We start from the raw sequence: 24,063 nt of genomic DNA on the forward strand, positions 1-24,063 counted from the left end.
TCAGCACTGGAGATCCCTCTGATTAATCTTGTCATTCTGTGGGTGAGGAAACTGGTCCACAGAAGTAAAGTTCTTTGTCCAAAGACACACACTTCAGTAGCAGAGTAAGGACTAGGGCCCTGATCGCTGCTCCCTTGAGTCTGAGCTCTGCCACACACACCGCCTGCCTCCCAATATTTACATGAATTTGTATTGCTCCCACCACCTTTCAGAGCTCACTTCAAATACATGATGTTGATTACTGAAATGAATTTTAATGATAATAGAGTTTACCTCAAAATTATTTATGCTGAGCTAATATAATCGTTAATAAATCTACTGGGAAATATCCTCAGAGTCATTTATATCACTCTTCCTACAGCAGTTACCTTAGAAGATGGAATGTAGATTAACTGTCATAATTCACTGCTGTGTTTTATTATTTTATCATTATAAATAATGTCCAAGGTTAAAGATAATAGTGATACTCAAAATCTACTCTTAACACATATAATGGAATCTATATGCTTAAAACTTAATAGAGTAACTAAATTCAGAAAAAAAAAAACTCCAGAGAGAAAGAAATACTCTGGAATCCAACATACTTATTCTCACTCATGAACACTGGTGCTCTTTCCCCAAAACACAGACTGTAGAATCAGTCTTATCCCCTACCAGAATATTCTCTCCTAAGCCATCTTTAGGACACAACATAATCCTTTAACAGTAGAGCAGAGACTTAATTTCAACTCCTCCAATACTGAAACTCAAATTAATATCCCAGATATTGTCATGAATTTCTCCAGAACTACAGAAAAGTTTTGCTACTACCTTTTTAGATTTCTTAAGGGAAGTATAATACATAGTTGCCTATATACTAGATTTTGCCAAGATGTTGAATTTACCAATTTCACTTAATTTTATCCACAACAAAAGTATCAGAAAGATCATGGTGATAATTATGCAGCTGAGAAACTGCCCAGAAGCCTATGCACTGTTTAAAGTAATTTTCCAAATCTCTCAAAGGCAAGACCCAAAAGTATTAAAGGATGACATTCCCAGACTTTCCAGCAGTGCTGAAGAAATATGACAGAGACTCACAGGGCCTAAAATGTGTGCTCACAACAGGCCCTCGATAAACACCTGTGTAAGGCATCCTCTCATCACTCCATTCTGTCACCAAAGCTTCTCTAGGTCCTAGATCACTTATTCAAAATGTTTAAATTTAATTTATTCCATTAAGAGAGCAGAATACCCAACAAAATGTGTAAGTAAAACACAGTTAAAGGAAGTTAAACAGCTTCTCACTAACTTTTCTCAGATCACAAAACTCCACAGCAAACCAGGAACTGCCTGGATTTCTCTTGCATGTCCTAAGAGTTTGTCCTTCCACCTAAAATTTTCCTGCTGATTAAATGTCATTTTTGATCATTGTGAACTTTTGCTATATTTGAATTTATTGAAGAAAGCTTACAATTTGACACTTCATCAAATGATAAAACCTCAACGGCAAGTAACAGCAAGATGGAGACAGAAATTACACGCTGTACTCAACACTTGATCAGCAGGAGAACTTGGAAAGAGGCCATTGTCTTTAAATTGGAGGCAAGAAAGCTACCGGCTGACACAAGCACCTGCAGAGCATCCTATCACGTTCACAACCACTAGAAACATCATGGGTCCTGGCTTGTCAAGTTGATACTTCGTATACTTCTGTCTGTGAGTTATTCTGCATGTATGTGTACCACACAAAACAGAACTAATATTTAAACTCTTCTAAGACTAAAACCCACAAAAACAAGTTCAAACAGGAAACTGGCTGACCACAAAGGACTCCAGGGTGACAGGCAGACTAATAACTACAAATGTGTAGGGACTATACCATATGATGCATTCTACAGAGCAATAAATCTTAAAATTGTTGCTCAGAAAGATGAGGAAAGAGGCACAAACAAAGGAAATTACAACTTAAGGGTACATATTCACACTTATTCTCTTCCCCACATCCATCCTCCAGAGAGAGGTAACAGGCCTCCTGAGTCATCCCTCTTCTTCCTCCAGCCACCACACACTAAATGGAACCTGTCATTTACTCAGAGGAGACCAGACCAGACAATCATTAGGATTACTTGATACCCTACATCCAGGAAGTCAACTTTCAGTCCTGATGAGATCTTCTGCACACCTTCCAACAAATGCCCACAGAAATAAAGATGCAAAACAAATTCTTCGAGAATAAAATATCTATCAATTCACAGCCCACAAAATGGTCTCAAGGCAATCTTAGATATAATACAAGTCACCACTAGCTTCATGACTTTGAGCAAAACCTGGGCAGTGTGGAAGACTTTAATAATTAATTATTACAGTCAGAAACTTCCTTACAGCTGATATAAATCTGAATCCACAAGATAAAGGGGGAAAAAAATCCTCTTTAATGGGTTCATATTACCCAAATTTCAAAATTTCAAAGCAAATAAATATTAAACATGTAACTTGCCAAGACTTGGGCTCTCCAAAGTGGAGATAATTAATGCTGTAGAGATCCATATCCTCCGTGTGCCACGCGAATGTGGTTTTCCACATGCCAAAATAGAGGTAAGGGGTATTTACACCCTCAATAGAAATACCGCACTCTTCCTCAACCACATCCAAGACTGTGTTTAGGCGAGCTATGTTCCATTCATCCACACCCTAGAACCAGGAAAGAGAGAGAGGAAAAAAAAACAAATATTAACAAACTCATAAAGATAATATTTATTGATCAAACCCTTATTTGCCAAAATTATTGCACTGTAGATTTTAATTCATTTTGAAATAAAAAATTAAGCAATAATAATCCAAGGCACATGCATACACAGAGACACACACACACATATAGTTATATGGATCCATGATTCATTACCCAAGATTACTGCCAGCATACTGTTCTGTATAAATATTAGTACAAAATCATGCCAAACAACAGAGAATTAAGGCCCCACTCCCCATGTGCTTTTAGTAAAAAATCATTGATTCAAAGCATATGATCTGGAGTGTGCTTTTCATCTTTCACACACCTTTTAGTTTGAGGGGTTTCTATTTTTTAGCTTCTTTGTTTATTTGTACGTCACTCAAAAAGTCACATTCAGCATCAGACATCACCTTAAGGTACCACAAACAAAATCTTTCTTCTGTCATCCCTCTCATCCCCATCCAGTTCAATTCTAGCATGGGACACATCGTTCCCTGAAAAGTCAACTCTAATTATTAGAAAAATTCTTCGCATTATTCTAAGCTTTGTGTTAATCATTGAGCTTTTACCGTTCCTTCAACTACATATTTACCTCTTATGTTGATGGGAAATTTTAAACACAGAATAACTGCTAAAAATACTTACTCAAACTTTGATAAGATTGCTGGAATACTGTAATTTTATAACAGTATCCCAACATGGGTGATCAGAGAGAGAGAAAAGGTTGAGTCACTGGTATAAGGGTTAAAGTGACAGGAAAAGATTCCAGTTTTATTGAATTTACCAATCAATTAATTCACTATAATTCACAGCTGCTTACAATTTTTTCAGAGATTGGACCCACTCCTACACAATCATATGGAAATTGCAATGTCTTTAAATGCATTTCAACCTCCTCATGGTGCTATTAAAGAAGGGCATTAAATTTATTTATGTTCATCAAAAAGGCTCTCCCCAGTAGCTATGCCAACAGCCTCACAGACAACCATATCTACTATTTCCTTTATACACTAAAAACTTTCAGGGGTATTCTGTTTTCATTCTGGTCTTTAGATGATAATATAATCAGCGCACTGATCTTACTTCCTTGAGCTTTGAGATCAGGAAAATTGTTGATGGAGCAGTAATGAAGCTCTGCCTCAGGAAATGCAATTAAAAGTGCCAGAGGAAATAATTTAATTCCCAAATTCTCCAAGGTAGCCACTCTATTTACAATTTAAACCCCACAGTAGGAAGTTTGCTATTTGGAAATTGTTCAAAGTAAGTATCCTTTTAGAGAAGATCCTAGGTTCCAACTTATGAGATCTCATACAAGTTCAATCAAATTATGTAAAATATTTTCTCACTCTATTTATAGTGATGCAATCTCTTAACTCTAGTTCAGTCAGACTTCAGTCCAATCACTCTAATAATAGAGTCCTATTTAAAAGTCATTACTGGGGCAATGACTCTGAAGTAATAAACGAACACCATATTATAGGAATCATTTTTAAACTGAATGAGCTCGCAAATTTAGGAACAAACTATTGCTCTGAAATTCCTACATTTGGAGAAGTCTTGTCTTTGTTTCTGACTGATACTATCTTTCATAAGTAACTGAGGCTGAATCTTTTGACATCCCTAGACCTGTGGGTCTAAGGAGATGAAGGGAGAAAACTAATTCTTCCTAAAATAATGCCAATGAACATTAGTCCCACAAGAAGCTATGGTCAAAAAATTTTGGCCTCATTTTCTCTACCTCTTATAAAGTCACAGCGCCAACAGGCACTCGAAAGGTGATGAGAGGCCATGGTAGAAGGAAGCTGTTTAACGTTGCTTAATTCCACATTTCCCAAAACTCTCTGGCCATGGGACCTTGTTTACGTAAGACTTAAGTATCTTTTCTCAACAACATCAACATCCACCCCACATGTTTCTTCCCCCAGCCACCACCATCTCCTGCCATCATCCTCAGCACCTTCAATATTATCCCTGTGCGGCTCTTTCCACCCCCATCTCTCTCCTGAGCTTGACTGCCACATATCCAGCTCTAAGCTGCACTCACAGTGACCAAGAAAAATTTCTGAATTATATGAATTTACAGGGAAAAACATCATTTCATTAGAAAATCCAATTATTAAAAAAGAAGATCTACCTCTTAGATGCTCTAAAACTCAGAGAAACTACTCAGAGAAATTATAAAAGATTCTAACTAAAGTTTTCAGGAACTTTTATTTAGTATTTTTTAAAAGATTCTGCTTTTCCTCATTTTGGCTCTTACCACCCCTTTCTTATGACCCTTATCACATTCCAGCCAACACCTGCTAGAGTACTGTGATCCAAACAGAAGACCATCCACCCAATCCCCATTTGTTTCCTGGTAACTTAAACCTAGGCTAATGTAAATTCCTGCCACCAACTCACACGGCTTTGACAAGCCCTTGAAGTTTCAGAGGTAATGCATATGAAGAAAGAAAAATAAAATTTGGTTAGTTTCAAAGACTTCAAAATTCAACCGAGTTCACACAGTAATGTGTGAAAATTGTACCTTTCAATAACTAAAATGAAGGGTCTGGTCACATTTTAAAATAGAGGATTTTCTTAGGATCTTCACACAATAAGAATAAAATTAGATCCATGTGACATTCATTTTGCTTCAGAGTTAATTACAATGTGTGACATGATAGCTCTTTTTGCTTCCTTTCCATAAAGATATGTCACATTCTCTAAACTTTTTACTTTTAAAAGAGGCCTCTTTTCCTTTTTGCATTTTTAAACACCAAAATACCTACAATTTTACAGCAGTGTTTTCTTTTCTTTCTGAAAGTCTAGACAATAACCAGTGCAGAGCAAGTTTTGAAGAAAAAAACAATTCTGCAACAAGAAGTACCATATAAAAAGACTATTCACCTTAAAGAGGGAAATATGAAAGAAGGAGGGCAGAGAAGAAAGGGGGGTAAATGCCCAGTCAAATAAAAGATTGCAGAGAGCTTGGAATTCCTGCCTTGAGTCTAGACCATCGAGGCTTTGAAGTTAATAGTATACCTGGTTCCAGGCAAAAACAACTCCAATCCTCTTGGGAGAAAAGCATCCTCCATTTAGACCTGTAAATTCTCCACAAATCAAGATCAAGCCAAAGCACATAACCAAAGATTGCCACACATACAGGGAAGCAAAGCATCATTGGAGAAAGCTAGCAAATACATCCGACCCTCCCCCACCCCAAGGACTTTTGACATCAGAATTTTCAGACACTAAAGAACTTGAAATGTTTAAAGAAATAAAAAATGGAATCACAAAGACAAGCAAGTAAATGAACTATTTGGAATGACCGTCAGATTTGGGGGGAGAGGTAGACTTCTAGAAAGGAAATATATCATTATTAAACTAAAAACTCATTGAAAGGATTAAACAAAAGAAGTAGTTTAATAAGGCATTAACACACAATGCAGTACAGAAAGACAAAATGGAATATCTGAAAGGCTGTTAAGCAATACTTAGGATGGAATGTCTAAGATACATGAATCCAGAGTCCCAGGAGAGAGAAAAATACAAAACTATTTGAAAAGAAGACTGATAAAAATCAATTATACTAAAATTAAAATCTTTGTTCATTAAAAGACACTGTAAATAAGGTCATCTGTAAAAATTTTGAGGTCAACTTTAATTAACCTCAAATACACTGAATTGATGCTTACAAAACAGACTTCTCAGACCTTACCGATGCTACAGCTCTTATTTTCCAGTGGCCAAAACACCAAATGCCTACTACATTTACTGATTAAAAACTACTTATAAAATCTTCATTATTACTCCTACTCCTGAAGACAGTAATGTTCTATGTGGCCAGATATTTGGGCTCATTCTGGACTCAGGCAGTCCTATATTCTTTTTTAATTTATCTCTTTTCACAGTCATCCATGTTCAGTGTAAAAATAATCTGTCTTCCTTTTTAATTATTTCTAAGTAAGGGATTCAAAAAATTTAAAACTGCTTTTGTTTGATGTAATTTAAAATACAGAATTGATTTTGCAGGGTCAGAGATGATTGCTGTTTTTGCTATATACCTTCACACACTATAACTAGTTACCAAGTATTTGTATACACTTGCAAACAAATATGCTTTCACAGCGTAACTTACATATATGTAAACTTAAGTATTTAGTTCTCACCATTCACTTTTAATTGACAAAGGAAAAAAAGTGAAAACTACAGAAACTGTGGTTTACTTATTAGAACTTTACTTATTGTCTGGTCTTGGTTGTACCCATCTTTGGCCAGTCACACATCTACTCAAGAAACATTCCCAATAGGGTACAACAGGATGAGACTCTAAAATCACTTTCAACATCTATCAGGTACTGAATATTATAGCAAGTATTAAGTGTATAACATTTAATTTACACCTATAGAACTGTGGATGGCTTCTAATTTTGTTTTTAACTCTGTGGATTGTGTTTAAACAATTCAAAAGTATGTTCCTGATTTGGATTCACTACATGGCACTGCACAGTTGTCACTTTATTGAGTGTGTACAACAGTCCCATGAAGCTAGCAAGGCACACCCTTGTACAGTTCAGGTCCTAGAATCAAAACTGATGTTATCTCACACACACACACACACAAAGACACTGAAAATAAAAGAAACAAAAATGTTTGAAAAGAACAAGCCACAACTGAAGCAAATGATTCAACATCTGTAACTGGCACAGTTTTGGTATCCAGAATACATAAAAAATTCTACAGCCATAAAAAGAATTTTAAAAAGGCCATTTGCAACAACATGGATTGTTGACCTGGAGACTGTCATTCTAAGTAAGCCAGAGAGAAAAAGAAAAATACCGTATGATATCACTCATATATGGAATGTAAAAAAAAAAAGGAAAAAGGAAAAAGACGACACTAATGAACTCATCTACAAAACAGAAACAGACTCACAGACATAGTAAACAATCTTACGGTTACTGGGGGAAAGGGGGTGGAAAAGGATAAATTTGGGAGTTTGAGATTTGCAAATGTTAGCCACTATATATAAAAACAGATTTAAAAAACAAATTTCTTCTGTATAGCACAGGGAACTATATAAAATATCTCATAAAAAAATTAATGAAAAAGAATATGAAAACTAATATATGTATGTATATGCATGACTGGGACACTGTGCTGTACACTAGAAATTGACACATTGTAACTGACTATATTTCAATTTAAAAAATTCCAAATAATATTAAAAAAAATCAAAAATCCAATAGAAAAATAGGCAGACTATGTTTCACAAAAGAGGAGACATAAATGGCCAAAGACATGAAAAGATATTCTATGTCATGCATAACCAGACAAATGCAAATTCACACATAAGACATTTTAAAGCCACAAGATTGACAATAAGTAATGAGGTGAACAATATTAAGTGCTGAAGAAAATGTATGTGAACATGAGGAAGCTTTTGGAGGTGGTGGGAAGTGCTCTAAGACTGGACTGGTTGTGGTGGTTGCACAAAAGCCATGGAATTACACATGTAACATGGTGCATTTTGTGGTATGTAAACTATACCTCAGTAAAGCTATCTTTAAAATGATTACACAGTGAGGGGGGAGTTAAAATGATTACACAGTGCTGGGGGAGCATAAATTTGTACAGTCTTTGAAAAACAAAGTGACAGTCTCTGACCAAGGTGAACAATCTCTGAGGCAGCACTCCCATTCCTAGGTAAATCTTTAGAGAACTTGTATACAGTGTGCCAGGAACCATACACAGGAATGTGTTCATAGCAGCAACATTTATTTTTTAGAAAGAAAAAGAAAATATCCCCCGGCAGGACAATAAAAATAAAATGTATATGCACAAAATGGAATATTATACAGCAATGGAAATGACTGAACAAACTGCTCACACAATAACATGGATGAATCTGGAAAACCTATTGTTCGGTGTAGCCTCAGAAGACTACATTAAATAATGCTATTTTAAATGAGGTAAAAAATGAGCCAAATTATTTATACTATTTAAAGATATATGTTTGTGTAAGAAAACCTTTTTCTTAAAGGCAAGAAATCAAACACAAAGCTCAGGCCACCCCTGGGTGATGAGGGAAGGTAACAGGGAAGGACTGTAGAAAGAACAGCCCATGAGCAGTATTGTTAATGTTCCAGCTGCTGGGCTGCATGGTGGGTCTGGGGTACTCACTGCATTGTTGTGCTTCAAAACATAAGTATATTGCACATAATCAGATACTACATTCCAAAAATAAGACAAAGAAACAGTCATGAAGAGACTATCTCCTGAGTAACATCCCAGGGCACCATTTCTGCCCTGGCACCTTGTCTTACTGACAGGAAGACAGTGTTTTCGTGAAAATAGAAGGAGCATTTTCTTAAGGAGTACCCCTGTAACAAACATCCTTCATGGCTATGACAGGACAGGCTTTGACAGATGGCAGAAAGTATAAACTGCTGAGCTGCAGATTGACCTTATACATAAATGACTACTGCAAAATAGAATTCTTCACAATTCTCTTGGTCAGAGTTAGCTACTGAAAATCTCATTACAGCCTAAGGATTTTTGTCCCCTTTCACTTTAGTATTGCCACTGGTTGCAGCTAACATAATTCAGTACATACTATGGAGCAGGCCCTGTCCTACATATTTTATTCATTCGTCTCATTTTATCCTAAGAGGTAGACACTACTACCATCTATTATTAATGCCATTCTATAGATGAGAGAGCTGCCCCAGGAGAAGTCACAAAACTTCCCCAAGATCTCACAGCTCATAACTGTGGAGCAGGAATTTAAGGGTGAAAATGGAAAAGTCTGACCCAAGCTGGCACTACTGTGGTTCTAGCCATGTGGCCAAACAATGAGCCAGAAAGTCAATTCTAAACTACCTAATTCTATATGATCAAAGAAGGAAAAAGTTTCCTCTCTCCCCCAATAACTGGAGGGGAGAGTTAGTAATTTGGTGATTAGGTTTACTACTTTCCTATTTTTTTAAGGACTACCTACCAAAAAGATGATTTGAAAATACTGGCTTAGGCCAAGAACAGCATTCATGGATTCACTCACAGACATGCATTCTATTTTTTTTTTAATTACAGAAATAATAAACAGAATTGTTAACTTTATTTTACACTTCTATATGTGGCCCTTGCAGAAAATCCTAAAAGGAATCTGAACCTTATGAAGCCCTGTTCTCCTTTAAAAACGATTAATGATCTCAATGTTTAATAAAATACTAAACCCACACCCAGACAAGTTATTTTTACATATAGGAAATTATAAACACAAAAATCCTTATTCATGTATCCATATTTTCTATACTACTAAGCCCTTTGTCTCATTCAACTCTTTAAAGTGTATTATACTGCAGTGTAACACAATACTTCTAAATCACTGTGGCTGAAAGTTTAAAAACTTTATGGTATTCTGTGATGGAATTGGGGGGGGCATGCCCACCATGGTTTTGAAAGTGTGGATTACAAAAAGTTTTTGTAAAATAATCAAGCAATTTCCACAAATTTAAAAGACAACAATCATTTGGAAAAGCTATGGAAATCAATTCTAGGAATTGCAGACTTTAAGCTTTTTGCTGAAAAATAAAAGAATGGAAGGCAGAAAAAGAAAAGAGTATGTATAAACACAGAGAAATGTTTAGAGTAATATTCTTCCAAATTGTTAAAAGGCTGTGTTGGGGGGGCAGGGTACTGAAAAGGTGATATTAAATTTATTTTAAAAAATCACTATGGCTGTTAAACTTTCATAACAGAAATTGCCTAAGAACATAGTATCTATTTTCACGTTTTTTACGAACAGAACCCCATTTAATTGAAAGAACAACGTAGTTGTATAAAAACTGCATGCCCAACTTCTCTTGCAGCTAAGGCTAGACATGGTACGGTTCTGACCAATAAAATGTAACTAGTCATCACAGGGCAGGGCTTCCAGAAGAAAGCTTTGAAGAGGCTACCTCAAACAGGCACATTTCCTTTGCCCTTTTTCCCTCTTCCCTCCACCAGACATTCAGACATGATTAGCAGCAACCACAGGAACAGAAAGGTAAGGATCTCATCTTGAAGATGGCAGAAGAAATTGCTAGGAGTACAGGTCTATGATGACATCATGGAACCAACACACTGGACCCGGACTACCTGACTCCAATTTTTACATGAAAACTAAATAATTTGTTTTAGCTATTGATTTTAAGGTCTCTATTACTGACAGCAAAATAATGGCTGACTGATACAGTTCTTTCTTACTAACCAAATCCGAAGGTCCTCAGTTGCTCCATTCTCTAGTGGATTTATGTAAGAAAGTAATATACAAGTCTGTGATACTAATGTGATCCTACTAAAGGAAAAGTAGAAGCCACTTAGCTTTTGAATGGTGCCAACATGTTTTACAACTTTTTACAACTGTTTGAGCCTTTTTACAACTGCTAATGCCAGGAAAACTCCAATTTAGATAAATAATTTACCTGTTTTCCCAGTTCCCCTCTAATACTCTGCCTACTTTTGATTCTGTTTCTCCCAGCTGTTTGTTTTTTCTATCTTGTTTTCATTTCTCCCCCAATGCTACTTCTCACTTAAAGCAGTTGGAATAGAGTTGGCACTGTTGAGTTTCCCTTTATTCTTTATGAAAAAAAAAAAAGAAAAAAAAAACAACTTAAGGTATTTCCAATGGTCTCATTTTCATTCTTCACAGTGTAAAATTTTGGACCATACACATAGGCTCAACATTATTCCTTCAACAACAACAAAAAAAACTAACAATTTTCCTGAATATTAAACTATATTTTCTCATTGTAGAATATTTGGAACATAAGTCTTTTTAAAAATCAAACTTACAAACCTTCAAATAAGACAAAATCACTGTATCATTTTAGTAGTATCTTCCTCTAAAAAAAAATTCTCTTCTAATTAGAACACAATTAGAATCAGACTCCTGGAATTCATGGCTCTACTTCTGTTCCAGTAACCCCAAAAGTCCACTGCCAGATGGTGACTTATTCTGAGGAACCTATGCTAGGAAACTGGCATACGGGAGCAGCTTCCCAACCTCTCCATCTCAGCCAGACCTGCCGCTCCTTACCCACAGTTAAGTGGATCCTTTATGAGGGAATGTATACAATACTGGAAATCCTGTGGGGGCATTCAAGATCTTGGGGAACTGTCTATATACACAGTTATCTTGGTTTATTCACTCACCATTGCATTGTGAACATTTTCCTACCATTTATTTTATTGTATATATTACCTTCATGTCTGTATCAATTTGCATCATTATTTTCCTATGTGACATATGGGTTGTTTTACACTCTTTGCCATAATTTTTTTTAAAAACACTGGGAAATAACTTTGCTACAGAAACACTCATCTATATTTCTAGTCATTTCTAAAACAGACTCTTGAAACAGGTGTGGATCAACAGCTCCTTTTTGACAACAGAATTATTTGTATCTTTCTACTCCATTTATAAATTCCCTCCTTTAAAAAAAATGTTTCCAAGTCTTTTAAAAATCATAGTAAAGAAGGAATCTAGATGATCTTCATCTTCCTTTTTTAAAAAATGGGGACAAGTGGGGCCAAAGTAGGAACTGAGTTTCAAGTACACATGTCTTATCAAAGTCCTTGTATAAACCTGCAGACAAGGTCAGCTGCAATGGGGACAGAAGTTTGCTTCTGAAGATCACTAAGCATCCAGTGAAGACCCTGGCAGATACTAATCCAAGAAAGGAGCGGTTCAGGGCACACAATGTAGTTCCAAGTTCTAACAATCCTTCCTGGTGACAGTCTAAAACGATGGAAAGAGGTCTTCCAGCTCTGCCACTAAGTAGGTGCTACCCTGGATAAATGCTAACATTTCAGTCTGAAGTTCCTCATCTATGAACATGTTGGCTACATTATGATCTCCAAGACTTTTTCAGGTGAATTCATCAATGATTTGATGATCACCAGCCAAATTCAGCACTAAAACTGTGGCTTTTCACCTCTGGGTTTCAGGTTCCTTCCCCTTCAGTAATTCCCTCTGCCTGTTTCCCACAGTCATCCACCCCTCTGGGCACACTGATCATCCAGTACCACAGGAACCCTCTTAGCATCCTCACTCCCCACTGTGGTTCACATATCTGATGCCCACTTGATGCCCTGAATTCTCACCACAATCTCGGGGACTGTGCCAATGCCCAAAAAGAATAACCTCCTTACATGTCTATGGTACACAGTATTCACACCAACCATAGGGCACCTAGTCCGCCCTGTACTTGCCAGGTATCCCTTAGGGGAACCTTTCATGACTCTCCAGCTACCTAGTAAACACCCTCCACTGGCAAACCCCTGACATCCCTAACACTTCTCACACCCCCACAAACCACTCAGCATGGGACTCGACATATATTTGTTTGTTTATCAAGTCAGCACTTAACTGAACATCTAAGTATACTTTAATTGTGAAGTTTATCAGTTGAGAGGTAAAGAAGAGAAGTAAAACAGAAACGACTATTTCTATCCAAATCCTATCCAACCCAAATTTCTTCTTAACCATTTCTAACATAAGATCAGACCGTTTTCCCTGTGAACATTCCGAGATCAGTAGCTCCCTACCTCTCACATGGCAGCCCGATCTGTTCTGAGGCAGCTGTTATTTTTTAGAAAGTTCTTCCAGTGACAAAAGTGATCTTCCCCAGAGCAGTACCACCTAACCCTTTCACATATCTGACAGATACTTGAGGGCAGTAGCCATGTACTCTGAGGTCAGCCTGCATCTGGGCTTAACTCTCTTCTATCAACAATTCCCTAGCAATAACCCTCCAAAAACATAGCTTCCAGAACTGATGGGACACTCTGGATACAATGTGACCAGTGAGTAGAAGAACTACCATCACCTTCCCTGTCTGGATGGCATAACCTGAGATCATGCAGGCTAACTTAATTCACTAAAGATTAGCCATAACACGCTGGCAGGTAATAAGTTTTGATTAACTAGAAGCCATATTTCACAGAATTAAAATCTGAAAGTCATGATTCCAGGCCAATAGCTCTCTCAGTAGTAAAACATGTCTAGAATGATGATATTTTGCACTGGATTAAAAATTACACATACAGTTAGTGTTCTGGCTTCAAATCATTTCTTATTCAGTATAAATGTTATCCTGATGTGATAAAAATACAAAATGGAAAGGAACTCTCCTGGTGACTCAAACAGTTTAAACTGTTTTACCTCATTTGGAAACTCACAGCCTTAGACATATTTGTTGTCCAAGAGTGCCATCTGGTGGATGAAGGTATTTAAGCTATTCCATTGTGGTAAGAGAAAAAAATGCCGTCTAAGGCTAAGTGTCATTAAGATAAATGTCGGTATAAAAAGATTACCATGCTTCAGCCAACAGATTTCTTATAAAGGGGTTCTTGACAAAGTTCTAATATAAAAGAAATCTAGAACTCATAAAAATTCATTCTCAAAGAATTTAGTTCACCTTCTTGAAGAAGTGTTACTTATAAAAAGCAAACATTTTTAAGATGAATATTCTTATTCAGAAGAAAGAAACACCTGGACATAAAGCATCCAAAGAAGGCTAAATTACTGTGAAGTGGGAACCTTGCTGGTGTACTACTCTGAAAACATGAGCTTAAAGAGGCCTCTGCAGACAACACTGCCTGTTGGGATATGAATGCGGTGTTCAACTCAGAAAGTCTGGACAATGCAGGAGACAGGTGAGGCTTAGGCAGTGTCTACCAACACTCAACAAAAAGAAAATCTTGCAAAGAAGACTCTTTTGAAAACAGACAATACTCTGGAAATCCTTCTGGTGTTATCAACTAAGAAGATAACAGCCAGCCTAAGGAAAGCATGTGGGACTTCATTTTAAACCTCGATTTAATGAACCATTACCACTAAGAGGATCACCATTAGACCAGATGACAGGCATTCTCACAAATGCAGCTCAGAACACAAATGAGCACAGAACACAAGCCTGAATGACTTCCTGTCACCGTACTAGTATAAGTAAACAATGGTGATGCCTACTCTTAGCTCTCACACACAGAACAAAGAGAAACACTCTGTCTTCAAAGGTCTGCGGAAGCGTGGCTGTTGGCAATCCCAGAAATGTTCCTTCTCTCCTACAGATATCTGCTGATTTACATGTCCCTTAGTCAGCCTACAGTTACAGGGCTTTTTACTCCCTGCTCCTCTTTTCTCTTTGTCTCCTTTTTCATGTGTTTGTTTCCTGAAGAAGCTCCCATGCTTCTTTTATCAGAGGTCGAATTTGTTAAATGTACAGTTAGCAAAGGCTAATTAAAACTCTCTTTAGCAGTGGACAAACCCTTAGTAAAACATAGCCAGAAAAAAATTTCTTTTCAAATCTTAGGACTCATATTTCTGTTACTGTTTCCAAGGAATCACCAAGGGCCACCCAAGAACACGAGTGGCTCTATTTCGAAGACCAAGAACTTCTTTACTTTACAGAAGGTTCCTAACATCATCAAACACTTGAATTTCATTTCAAGGTACCAATGTAGTCAATATGAGTCTCCCAAAACATTCAGAACTTTAGCTATAGCCCATCTATCTCAAAAACGTTTTGAGCATCCTTCCCCAACAGCAAATAATTATGCCTCTATATTAGGGGTTGGCAAACTTTTTCCACAAAAGGCAAGATGGTAAATATTCTAAATATTCTTTTGCAGGCCATACAGTCTCTGTCACAGCTACTCAGCTCTGCCTCTGTAATACACAATAGTCACACATAATATGTTAATGAACAGGTAAGGCTATGCTCCAACAAAACTTAATTTACAAAGAGAAGCAACAGGCAGAATCTAGCTGCCAAGCTGGGTTTCTATCACACACCCAAAGGCTGCACTTTGTCATAGCATGCCTTTGATAGTCTTGACATTTTAGTTCAAAAAACAGTAACTTACTTAAATCATGTTAGCACTGCTGCTGTCACAGGCTGCTGCCCATGCTGTTGATTGGGATTTTTAAGCATATCTTAAGGAAGTCAAGCTCTGAAAGCAGCAGTCAAATGAAAGAGGGGCCAAGACTCAGGCTCTGGAATCTCCAGGCCTTACTCCCCTGACTATCAAGGCTGATTGTCCTCAACTAGTCACCCTCACCCCTAAATTTCTGTGTTGTATACAAGCCTGGATCAACACTACAAAGGCACCTCCTTTGCTCCTTAAAAGACTTGCCCGGTGCTGCAAGACAAACATCTGAGCAGCAAGGACCACTACAGCCCTGTCTCTGGCCAGGTTGAGCCCTCTCCCCAGAGCCACAGTTCCAGGTCTGCCTCACCCTCCTCAAGCCCATGTTCACCAAAAAGTCTCAAGTCAGTAAAAATACAGAGACTATTAAGTGTAGTCTTAGCCTCAGATTTACCTAGTTCCTGCCCCATTCTTCTCTCTCCTTCCTCTACCTGACTTGAACTCACTCATCTATGCGAAGCTCAGATGTCCATTCTCCTCCAAAAAGTCCTCCTTCAGTGGCAATCTACCTACTCTAAGTGTCTCTCCTCCAGGCTCCCTGGAACCCCACACTTGCCTTTATGGCCAAGAGCATTACATCTTACTGCTCCTCTGCCCCTCAAGTCTGTGATTTATTGCAAAACCTGGATCCTTATTCATCTTTGCACCCTGCACAAACTATTTCTCTTACCTCCCCACACTCTCTTCAAGAACCCCCACCTTCACCAAAAGGCTATGGCTTTTCAATTCCATCTTTTAACATTAAAGGACATAGCTATAGCTAAAAATTGGGGGCAGGGGGTGAACTGCAATTTGATGACTATAATCCCTTTCAAAATAAGGCCTGAAACCGTAACAGACCAGTTCCCAACACAATTTAAATATTGAACTGAACAGTTAAATAATGCAAAGATACAACAAGAAAGAGCAAAACAATACATGGGCTTTTTTCAATGCACATTCATTGTGATGACTTCAAATGTTCCTGACAGTTACAGGTTATTATCACATTCACTCTACATCACTCTCTTTAATTCACTCTTTCTCTTATTACTCTGCATCTACCTCAAGGGGGCAAATATACACGTTATTTTTCATTTGTTCGAGTTTATGTACCTTGAGTATGATTGGTTTTGTTTACCAGCAGCAGTTTACAACATCTCTCTCATGCCTTTCTTTATGCTACAAAAGCACTGAAAATGTCAGCTCAGCTCTGGAGCTACTAAATGTGCCTACAGAAATTCCGTAAAGTATTATGCCTTGTGGGTCCTACCAAAATGACAGATTCCTGGCTCCAAAACCTGTAAATGATGAGGATGTTTTAAAAGTGCATGTTTACAAACCAGCAGATTTTGTTCATTGGATTTTAATAACCAAAGTTACTCAAACTTGAAGTCTAAAGTCAATGTTCCCTTGAAGCAATGCCAATGTGTAACTGGTTTTCAAACACAAGCAGTAAAATGATAAGCACAGCAAACCAAAGTCTATCAGGCTCATGTGTGCTGTCAACAATTACATTATTTTACTATCAAATATGAAAAGCTACCTCACGGTGGTTTTATGTCAACTATTCAGAAAATCACCCCAAATATGCTGCTCTACCTCAATTATTTTTGCAAAAAAATATATATAGCTGCCATGCCATCATTACATCTAATTATGGACAATAGTAATTCCATAGTATCATCTATCAGCCAGTCCATTTTCAAAGATAGGAATTGTCCTCTCAATAACAGTGTTCAACAACTGAAAATCCATATAGAAAAACTGAAATTGTGTCACTACCTCATATCCAGAAATGTGTAAAGAACTCTAAATCAGTAAGAAAACCATGACACAAAAGAGGTCTGAAGAGGCATTTTGATTAAGAAGAAATCAAAATAGCCAATGAACACAGACGAAAAAATTAATGTGATTTCAAACTACAAATCTACACACCCTCATTTAATTTTGGAATGACTAAAATTAAAAGAACAATACAAAGTGTCAGGGAGGGTGTGGAGCAATGGGCAATTATCAGTATGCAGCAAACATTGGTACAGAACGGTGTAAACTAGAAAGTAATTTTCTAACCATGTATACACCCTATAACCACTTCTAGGCCATACACCTGATAGAAATGCAAGCTTCCATGCCCCAGAAAACACGTGTAGAGCATTCACAGACATTTTGTGCATGCAACTCAAAACTAGAAGCCATCAAAATGATCATTAGTAGCAGAACAAATAATCTGGGGTGCAATCATATAATCGAATACTATACAGCAATGAAAATGAATGAACTGCTCCTACACCCAATACAGTAAAAGCTTAGAAATCTAATAAGGTGTGACAGAAGCCAGACATGTAAGAGTATATAATGAATAATTCTTCAAGTTATATAAAACTCAGAAACAAGATACAATGAGCTGCATTTTCAAGGGAAAAAAAAGGGAGTGATTACCATAAGGTCTGAATAGTGATTACTTCTGGAGGAAAGAGGGGAGACTGTAATATGTAGGTAGGGGAACTCTAGGGTGCCGGTGATGTTTTCCTTGATGTCAGTGGTGATACATAGGTGATCACCTTACAGTAATTTTTGAAACTCTAAGTCTACGTTTTAGGCAATTTGCAGTTTATATATCAAAATATAAAAGGTTTAATAATAGTATGATAATTGACTCAGGCAAGGATTATCAATGCATACAAATTCCCTGGGTGAAAGGCTATTGGGGAACAGGTCTAGTCTCTAAATACCACCCTATAGATCACTTATTAATTTTAAAGGGAAATCCTTGGCTCTATCCTTCATATGGAGAAAACAAAGAAGTTTATAAAGAACATTACTTGGAAAATTAGGGATCTATGAATATGTTCTGCATATTAGATATTATACAAAAGTTAAATTGCCTTGTAATTGAAAGATACATACTGAAATAATTAAGGGTGATCCGTCATGTGTCTGCAACTTACTTCCAAATGTTACAGCAGAGAGACAGACACAGACAAGGATGGAATGATAGAGAATGATGGAGTTCTTTATACATTTCTGGATATGAGGTAGTGGCACAATTTCAATTTTCCTATATGGATTTTCATAAAGCAAATGAGGCAAATATTAACAACTGGGCAATCTACACATAGGTATCTGGTGTTTACAGCACTAATTCAACCTTTTGGTAAGCAAGAAATTTTTCAAAATAAAACAATGTGAGAAGATAAAAGGTTTCAAAAAGGAAAATAAAATTTTTTTAAATAAGGTTTACAAGTATCAGAGAAAGGCAAAAAGGATTAGATGATGTCAAGTGGATTACATTCTATTGAAAAATAACTGGAAAGACTGTAATAATACATACTTTAAAAAAATTCTCACAATTTGTGAGGGAGGAAACAATATAAGCATGTTTAATATGTTTTCAAATGATGAAGGAAAAACTACAGAAAAATACATACTTAAAACACTACTTCTGCCTTAAGGTGGTAGCAATATAAATAATATTTCCTGTTTTCCAAGTATTTTTAAAATGTGCTTTGCCTTTAAAAAATGTGAATGTAATTTAAAGATTAGCCAGAAAAGCACATACTATATTACTTTGAACAGTCTCAGGCACTTGTACAATTAACTACTTTAGTCTGAAAAACAGCAGCACCAGAAATCATATTGATGGGTTTTTATTTCCTCTTGTTCTGTGAGGAATTATGGGTCACAAAAGCACAACAAATGACTACTTCTTCACCACCTAAAATGGAAACAAAAACAGCAACATGAAACGACCCTTTACAAAACCTAGTATAATAGAAATATACCTCATCATATATGCTGCCATTAATGTCTGCACCATAAATGGGTGCCACGAAGGTTAAGTTCTTCCAGTACTTGCGCTCCAAATCTTCATAATCCAAGTATCTTGGAGTACAATATCTAGAAAAGGTAGATGAAAAATAAGCACAAACCAGTAAGAATTTTAAGACTTTCCCCACCTATTTGATTTAAATCACTTTCTAAACAAAGTCCTATCAAAATGAAAATACTGCAGCAGCTCATGTTGCCAAATCTAACAAGTAAATATAGAAATGTATTGATTATAGATCTCTAAAGACTCCAATTCCTAAATAACCCAATAAGAAAACTCCACTTTGACTAAGAAGAAAAATATTTTCATGAAGTATCAACAACAGAAGCAGAAAAGTAATTAAAATGCCCTATTTTAGCTTTCAAAACATTTCCTAAAATCTTTACTACTACTATACTCTATATACAGTACATATACTACATATATATTACTATACCATTATACTATATATATATATATTGTTATACAACTACTATACTAGGAAATTTTATGTTTACATTGAAGACAAAACATAAATTAGAATATATGTAGTTTATAATTACATACATCATATATAAATTTCTCATAATTCCTTATAATTTTCTATAGGAAAACTGACAAAGGACAATCTCACTAAAAATAAAAAAAAAACTAAAATTAGACATTTTGCAGTTATTAGATTGGTGCTTAATACATAATGCTAGTAAATAATGAGACCTCTCTTACACAGCTGGAGTCAGAATATAAACTGGTACCAGAGTATAATTTTTCAACACATTTCAATAGTTTTAAAAAATGTATACCTTTGACCCTAAAATCCAACTCTAGAAATTCATCCTAACAACACACAGATGTATACAATGATGTATGATCACAGATAAACGTTTGGAGAAGCATTAACTGAAACCTCAAGCTAATTTCTAGCAATTAGGGCTAAGTTAAATAAAAGAACATAAAATAAGGTATATCTTTCTCTATATTGACATTAAAATCTTTACATGGTGAATAAAGCTGATTACAAAGCAGTAAGAATACTATGATCCTGCATATGTTAAAAAGGTATATAACCATACATTAAGTGGCCAAGAAGAAGTATCACCAAATTATCAGTATTAATGGTTATCTCTCAATATAAGAATTACAGAAAAGCACTGACTTCTTTGTATTATCTAAATTTTGAACAGTAATTTTACATTATCACAAAAAAAAAGTTTCTAAAGGAAAAAATAAGCAAAGAAATCAACAAACTGAGAAAACAATGGAACAAACATAGTAGACAAGGTGTTTAGCAGAAACACTCCCCATAAAGCCTACTGGACATTTCAGATTGAATAATTATAGAGCAATTAATAACTACATCTACTATACTGCTATTTAAGCAACGGGCAAGAATACCAAACAACTTAGACTGTATTTGAAACACAGAATAATCAATCTTCAGATTACCCAGACCACTAGAATCTCACAGAGCAGCCAAAAATAAAAAGGACAGGCATGAAAGAATCAACTCCACTTCCTTCCACTACTTTATGATTGGAGTTCCAGTAGTAACAGGAATTTCAGGCACAAGTTAAACAACCTAACCAGAGGTCATTCAGGTGACAAAAAAAAAAAAAAAACATAGCAAAGATGCTGTTTGTATGACTTCTAGAGGATAGTCTCAGATTTTGGAAATTAAAGCCCTAAATTGCCTTTCACTATGAGAAGACCTAAAGCATCTATCACTATACACTGACTCACTCAGGATCAATTTTTAACAACCCGTAACTCTAAGAGAGAAAGCTATAGTTTGGTATCAGCTATTGAGGTTAAATTCTAAAATCCTTGAATATTTGAAACAAACATTGATATTAAACTTGGAAAAAGTGACCAGTTCATTCAGTTAGTACCTGATTCTAATGAAATTTGGCTACAGATTTCAACCCTAATGGACTGTCAAACCATCACAGCTATTCCACAACTCCAGTGTCAACTTGCTCAAAACTGACCCAACCACACTGTCTCACCCAGAACCTTTCACTCACTATAGCACAGCTGTTAAGAGATGGGGCTCCAGGAGCAGACTGCCTGGGTTTAGATCCAGGCTCTGCCATTTATAAGTTACACAACCCTGGGCAGGGGACAGAATCTCTCTGGATCTCAGTTATTCCTCTATAAAACAGGGATAATAACAACTGAGCCAGTGTGAGGACTCCCATCAGACAACTGTGTAAAACACTTAGCTCCATGCCTCAAAGAAAGCACAGATCAATAATGTAAGTGATGCAAGAGTATGCATTATTCACCTCCACAAAGTTTTACAGTAGAGACACGCTGGTGGCCTCCAGATTTTCTTTGGATTAAGTTTTGTTATTAAGCAAATGAGCAAGTTATCCTCTCTACTGTTTACACCAAGCACTTTATGTACTGTGTACCTATATCTGGGCTTGTACTGAAGGAGAATAGATGAACAGAAAGAAAAGAATGGTGCATCCTGCCTCCCATGAAAATTAGTCCCATCTTAGGACCATTCCATAACCACTATGAAGACCACGCGATCCTAGTGTAGCTGTGAGTGGACAAGTAGAGCCTTGGCTTGAGGCTTAGAAAGCCATTTCACTGGCATTTGAAACAAATTTTACATATGAAATTTGTAGAGGAAATATAAAAAATAAATTTCAAAGGTAACATCACAAAAATTATAGTGAAATTAATCCAACTCAAAAGATACATTAATTTTGAAAGAAATAAAATTTAATCTGGAAATAACCTTTCAAACAGTTTCTCATAACAGTTATATTTTGTAACTAAGAAAGGTGTCAACTACTTTTTAAATCATTTTTGAACTTTGGAATATCGAAAAATGTACATTCTGTTAATAAGTAAATCTTTACAAGCTGTTTAATAATTTATACCCCTTCAAGTATATTTTAGCTTCATGACACATCAACATATATTGAAACAGCACCAAGCACATCACAGATATGTACCAGGCACTGAGTATACAGACAGTGGTACAGAAAACAATGTCCCCTGAATGGCTACCTTCAGGAAGAGTCAATCTTCAACAACTAAGCCACCAGAGTACAAACTGAACAGAGATATGAATAAAGTAAATGCCTAGGAAAATAAATTCCCCCTAAACAGAAAACTGATACCATGCTAAGATAATCAAATGCGCTAGAGATGATGATAAAAGTTTCTCTATGACAAGAGAACACAGGACTTTGAGATTCTGCACTCATCAATATTTTGAATTACCATGTATCTTTGGGAGTTCAAATTACATATTTCTATAATTTCTGAATTTTTAAATAAGCATATGTTACTTTTTTAAGTAGTGAAAAACTTCTGACCATCCTTCGAAATCCATCTCAATAGCACCTACAAAATTGAAATTACTCCATTACTCAACAACCACAGAAGGCTCACCTCACAGCACTTTGTACTTCTCTTACAGTAATTATGATGACCATATAAGTCAACATTTTCCAGTAAGTATAATCTGATTACTTCCAAGTATAAAATTCTCCCTTGGAATAGCAAAGTAGTCAAGTAGAGGTTCCACTAAATGAACTAAACTATTTAACACTGTAAGAATGACTCTGGAAATGGGTACTAGAAGATGGATAACAGAATACACTAAACAGCTAATACTTTCAAAAAGTTGGATAAAATTGCTTCTGCAATCTTGTTTTAGCACTGAAAATTAGAGTTGTTAAAGAGGATAAAAGCAAACCAGTCCAGTCTATGATAAAATTTTCACATCCTCAATTAATGAGATCTGAAATAATGAGGCTTTTAAATGCCTACCAAAAAAATTCAAAAGAGATTCAAATTAAATATAAAATGGTTATTTCCTCTGGATTAGTCAGAATGTTCCATAATAGTAACTTCACACAGAAAAAAGATTCTTCAAGTACCATCAAGTGCTCACTGTCAAATATAAATTCAAAACAAACAAAAAAAAGATAATCAACTAAATTCATGCAAAGGGTTTAATCTCATGTACATCAATCCAGAGAATTTAGACAATGGTGTTTTTTGGTTGGATGATTGGTTGGTTGGTTTTGGGGGGTATTTTTTTTTTCCAGATTAATGTTTTTGATCTAAGGTCTTAACCAGCATATCAGAAACTTTTTTTTTAAAAGAGTAATGTAATAATAATTATAACTGTGGTCATTTTTAAATATATCCACAAATTCTTTGATACTCCTTTCTTGAAGATGTACAGCTTAATTCTCTTCCCCTTAATCACGGGCTGCACTTACCTATAACAAATAGAATATGGCAGAAATGACAGTCATGAAACAAGTCATAAAAAGACATCGTGGCTTCCATCTTGGCAACTTCTAAGTAACGTGCTTTGGAAGAGGCCTGTTGCCACAACATGAGGAGCAGCTCATGTGATAAAGAACTCAGGATTCCAACCAACAGCCACCAGGGGAGGGGAACACTGGGAATAAGATCTTCCAGTTTCAGTCAAGCCTCCAAAAGACAGCAGCCCCAGTGAAGTTGACTGCAACCTCATGAGAGGCCCTGAGCCACTGCCACCCAGCTAAGCCACTCCCAGATTCCTCGCCTTCAGAAACTGAGATGTTAAATGTTTACTAATTTAAGACAC

At 36.2% G+C, this 24,063-nt stretch overlaps 1 protein-coding gene across 4 annotated transcripts in view; it reads right to left on the reverse strand.

The window, feature by feature from the left end:
* Positions 1–24,063, reverse strand: part of KDM4C (lysine demethylase 4C) — a 360,071-nt gene that overhangs the window by 269,138 nt on the left and 66,870 nt on the right. For all 4 annotated transcript variants that reach the window (XR_012071960.1, XM_031676953.2, XM_015242581.3 and 1 more), the window contains 2 exons: positions 19,435–19,549; positions 2,480–2,673 (listed from right to left, as the gene is read on the reverse strand). Coding sequence is in view for 3 of the 4 variants with exons in the window: in XM_031676953.2 (XP_031532813.2) it covers positions 2,480–2,673; positions 19,435–19,549 (309 nt within the window). In the remaining variant the exon portion in view is untranslated. The remainder of the gene's footprint in view (positions 1–2,479; positions 2,674–19,434; positions 19,550–24,063) is intronic.

This window comes from Vicugna pacos, chromosome 4 (genome assembly GCF_048564905.1).
Source record: "Vicugna pacos chromosome 4, VicPac4, whole genome shotgun sequence".
Taxonomy (NCBI): domain Eukaryota; kingdom Metazoa; phylum Chordata; class Mammalia; order Artiodactyla; family Camelidae; genus Vicugna; species Vicugna pacos.